This window comes from Notothenia coriiceps, unplaced genomic scaffold, assembly GCF_000735185.1.
Source record: "Notothenia coriiceps isolate Sejong01 unplaced genomic scaffold, NC01 NC01_scaffold00022183, whole genome shotgun sequence".
Taxonomy (NCBI): Eukaryota; Metazoa; Chordata; class Actinopteri; order Perciformes; family Nototheniidae; genus Notothenia; species Notothenia coriiceps.
Window position 1 is genome coordinate 1 of NW_011354884.1, and position 4,532 is coordinate 4,532.

At 44.1% G+C, this 4,532-nt stretch overlaps 1 protein-coding gene across 1 annotated transcript; it reads right to left on the reverse strand.

The window, feature by feature from the left end:
- Positions 1-795: 795 nt before the first annotated feature.
- LOC104953805 (proto-oncogene vav-like) lies at positions 796-3,049 on the reverse strand. Its single transcript, XM_010780817.1, has 6 exons — positions 2,959-3,049; positions 2,803-2,825; positions 2,611-2,647; positions 2,278-2,414; positions 1,428-1,493; positions 796-949 (listed from the first exon to the last, which is right to left on the reverse strand). Exons 1-6 carry the CDS (start codon positions 3,011-3,013, stop codon positions 914-916), a joined length of 354 nt encoding a protein of 117 aa, XP_010779119.1. The 5' UTR covers positions 3,014-3,049; the 3' UTR covers positions 796-913.
- Positions 3,050-4,532: the final 1,483 nt, after the last annotated feature.

Below are 4,532 nucleotides of genomic sequence, written 5' to 3' on the forward strand. Positions count from 1 at the left end.
TCGTATTTGTGTGTGCGCGCGCGCGCGTGCGTGCGTGCGTGCGTGCGTGCGTGTGTGTGTGCGTGTGTGTGTGTGTGTGCGTGTGTGTGTGCGTGTGTGTGTGCGTGTGTGTGTGCGTGTGTGTGTGTGTGTGTGTGTGTGGCTATTTCTCAATGTCGAGTAAACCTGCTGCAGAGCCACTGGCCGTTTCACAGGCCGTTTCTCAATCGCGAGGAAACTGGCTTCCAAGCCAATATTTCAAGGATGCTACGTCATCGAGTGCCGCCGAAGGACTGTTCCAATCTCCAGCGTACTTGGAATTCCACCGAGGCCACGTCCTTGGTTTGGGGGTCATTTCGAGGCTGCACATGGGTAGACTTCGCGTCCTTCAAATCCCCACAATGCTTTGCGCACGGACCAATTTCAAAAACCCTTGCGGAGAATGGCTGAACTGACGCTGCGCAGCACACATTTAAATGTAAGTATGTAGTGGCGTAGAACATGTGTTGGTAAATATGTTAATTTGTTGCATTTGTTATCACCAAAAATGTGTTCCGTGAAAGTAAAGCAAGTTCATAATTAGATAGACATCGTGAGGTATTTATTTTCGGTACAGTTTATGTTGAAACCGTTAGACAGAGTGGCACACTTGTTAGCCTGTTCCATTCTTCTTTGTTTTCCGAAGCCGTGGCTTGGAAGTATACTTGCTTCGTTTCTGAAGGAAGTGACTTGGAAGTATGCGACTACCAAGCCAGTATCCTCGCGATTGAGAAATGGCCACAGTTTCCCCAAAGCTGCTTTCAGCACTTTTCAGTATCTGGTTCTGTTTTTGTGACAGTAAGTGTTTGCTGTATCAGCTCTGTAGTGCTAACAGGCCTTCTGCACTGCACACACAGGAGGAAGTTAAGCGTTGGGCTTTGGTTCCTGTAGAGACTCACCAAATGGTTGAAGACAGGTCCGGGGTCTGCCTCTGGGAAAGGGTGAGATCAGACAGATGTTAAAGCTAAAGGTCTGTGGTCGTGGTGCTATCAGTTCTTCATTTCAGATAAACAACTGTTAACTGCTATTGGTTTCAGTCTGTGAAATGGTAAATTGCTGCAATCTAAATTAGTTTTTGTAAACTAGGAGGAACCTCTAACTTCTCCAGCTGACGACGTAGTCCATTATTTCTTTACAAGTCTTTTGATATGTTATGTTGAATATGTAAACAGTGAACATTTGCTAGATTTCCAGAAATAAAAATGTAGTTTTGAGAAAACAGCCATAAGAAAAGTCATGTTTTTAGGGGGAAAGTGTTATATAAATCACGCTATGAATGATACATGACAAAAGCCCTCCAGAATAAAGGAGCGACAATGTAAAGTCTGATGTGTTTGCTTTTTAAGGTGAAAGTGTAAGAGCAAACGTCCGTTAAGATATCTGTAACCCCTCACGGTGTGTTTACTCACGGGGACGTAGGGGTGGACCTTTTGGGAGGGGAACCATCCCATCTGACCAACAGACATGTTTCTTCCCTGAGGGACACACACAACTAAGCTGTCATTGAAACAGATACATGAGTTATCAAATCAACATCAAATGGATAAGTTATAAACAAATCCACCCCAAGGAAAGAACGTTATGCAGTTAGTTAATATTGAGGCAATTGAAGCTAAATTAGTATGCGGGGTTAATTAAGGAAGTGCAAAACATGAAAGTGTTAAACATTAGATAAATCATACGCAGAAACCCATTGTTTGCGTGATTATCCCTTAACAACAACGACCCTACATCACTTACAATATTCATAAACATACTTAATATTTTACATTAATTCAAATTTCAAAAATATTTCTAATCATTGTGAATTGATCTTTTGTAAAAACCACACAGTTTTGGGGCGAATATCAAATATTGATGTTTCTAATGAATACTTGATCAAACCAATAGTTAACAACAAAATCTAAGTTGCTTCCTTGTGCCACAGCAAATAACTGACAGATCAAGTGTGAGAAATAGATGTTTTTCCTACGTCATAAGTGACGACATTCACAAAAACCCTGAAACCAAAGCAGCGATGAGGTGGTTTTGGTTTTCAAATCAAAACCCGTTCAAATTAATCGCACAGTGGAATTCTGCTTGAACACGAGGGAGGAAGTGGAACGAGGTGCAGAGAGGAAAAACACAAAACAAACTGAAAGACACAAAAGCATCTCACACCTACACTTAACCACAGGAAACATGACAGAATAATGTGTGCCCCCCACCCAGCCTTCAGAATACAGAGTGTAGAAGCTTGTTTTTGGGTTTTAATGCTACCTCCCACCACGGCAGCTCAGCATCCGCCCGGGTCAGCTCGATGATGTCACCTTTGGAGAGTTGGAGCGGCTGGCCGAAGCCCACGGGGGGCGGCGGCACCCCATAATACTCCTGAGACGCCTCCATCTTTGGAAATCCTGAGAGGGGGAAGAAGGAGGAAGAAGGAGGAAGGAGGAGGAAGGAGGAGGAAGGAGGAAGAAGGAGGCGTTGAGACCTGAGGAAGGACGTCTGACAGGCAATGCAATAATTTGACCTTCATGTAACATTTATGTAAAATAGAAGGTTTTTATTAACAATATTAACTTAATATTAAAAACATGTATTATTTCTTACCAGCGCTGGATTGTCCGGAGGATCTCTGTGCTTTATGCTGGAGCAGCAAAACACAAACAAACTGGAGTTATTGTATTCTGTTATCACAAATTAAATAGAAAAAGGACATACAATTTGACATGTAAGATAGAGAGAAGTGAGATAAAACAATATTACAAACATCCACAAAGTCAAAGATGTATGTAGTCTTACCTTCTTCAAAGTACCGGAATGATCTGTCAGAGAGAACAGTCGATGAGAGAAGTTATAATTAGGCTTATTCGTGGAACAGTTCAAATTATGCAAACGTGTGATATTCACAGTAAACTCATGTATGATCTTAACACGATCACATGCACGCAAACAGACCTGAGTTTCGGCCGCAGGCGGGAACCCTGCCCAAACACTCTTTATGTGCAGCCATTTTACAGCGAGTGCAGCGATAGCCCTGGAAGAATATCCCTCTGCAGACGACAGGTGGAGAGATTCAGACAGATAATCAAATAATTAGAGTTAAAGGTCCCCTATTATACTGTTTTTCATCATTATGTTAAAAAGTCTCAGATATATGCAGAACATGTCTCTGAAGTGTTTGGCTCCAAACACCAAACAGATCATTGCAGCATTACCCATAATCCCCTCTGTTTCAGCCCTGTTTCAAAAGTGCTGATTCTCTGTCTGTTACTTCAGATGAAAATAAGGAGCCCCTCCCCACGCCCCTCTGAGAGACATTTGGTTACAAAGAACACAATGGTGCTCTAGGACGAGATTCAGGTGATAAGGTGGGGGGGGGGTTTGGGGGTTACCTTGGTTGGTGATTGGCTAATGGTTACTCAAGCCAAAACATCGTTATGACATCATAAAGTGGCCAAAATCTGATCAGCTCATTCTCAGACAGGTTTTTATATAAATGGATCAGGACAAAAAGAGAGAGAATCTTTTTTCCTGAAACTTTCAGAGTCTCTTTCCACAGAGGGGACACATGTTGATGTAGAAGAGACATGAAGAAGAGGGGACACATGTTGATGTAGAAGAGACATGAAGAAGAGGGGACACAAGATAGGTGAACTTTAAACGTCCTCCACTCACCCGCTTCAGGCTGCTGCCGGTTCTGTTTCGGATGGACTCCATCAGCTGGTCGTGGGCGGACCTCATTGGTGTGGACGGCCGGCTGCCCTCCTCCCCCCTCCGCTCCACCATCACTGGCCTCAGGGCGTTCTTCAGCTCCTTCAGGATGCTGCTCGTCTCCCCCTTCCCTTTCTTGCCTTTCTTACCCTTCGTCTTCTTCACCTTCTTGCCGCCCGCCTCGTGTGCCTTGATGACCTCCGCAATCATCCTGGTGGGTTTCTTCTTCTCCTGTGGCAGTGGAGGAGGAGGTGGAGGAGGAGGAGGAGGCGGAGGTGGTGGAGGAGGCGGAGGAGTTTGTTTTTTAACCAGCTCGCTGCGGTTGAGTTTGGGTGAGGACCAAGGAGAGGCTCTGGGTGAGCTGTAAGGTGATGAGGTTCCTTTCTAGAGACAGAGAGATGAACATGGATTAATAGAAATGTATTTATAACTAAAAAAGGCTAATGTGCTGAAAGCGGTTGAAACGTACGGTGGCCAACAGGTGCAAGTACGCTTCAAAAGCCCAAAAATGTTTAGGGAACATTCACAAATGTTACGAAACATGCGCTGTGTTTACATGACGGAAACGGGGACACTAAAAAGTGATGCACACAGCTGGGACCGGAGCGCTTGTTGACATTCGGGGATTGTAAAGTTGGCCCTCTGTCACTGTCAATGGAAACGTACCTAAAATGTAAGTTTTACCGGTGTTAGAGCCAGTATTTTTCTTTTTATAAGAAAGGCCACCTAATTGTGACGTCTGTAGTCAACACACTATAAAAGACTACAATTCCCACAGTGCCTCCTCTAAAAAGTGACAGTGATGGGCAACCTGCTAG

Bases quoted from the DNA above. Each gene is read 5' to 3' on its own strand.
- LOC104953805 (XM_010780817.1), bottom strand. From the start codon at position 3,013: ATGGCTGCACATAAAGAGTGTTTGGGCAGGGTTCCCGCCTGCGGCCGA. The intron at 1,494-2,277 runs GTAGCATTAAAA...TGTGTCCCTCAG, and splicing joins CTGAGCTGCCGTGGTGGGAG to GGAAGAAACATGTCTGTTGG. The intron at 950-1,427 runs GTGAGTAAACAC...ACCCTTTCCCAG, and splicing joins AGGTCCACCCCTACGTCCCC to AGGCAGACCCCGGACCTGTC.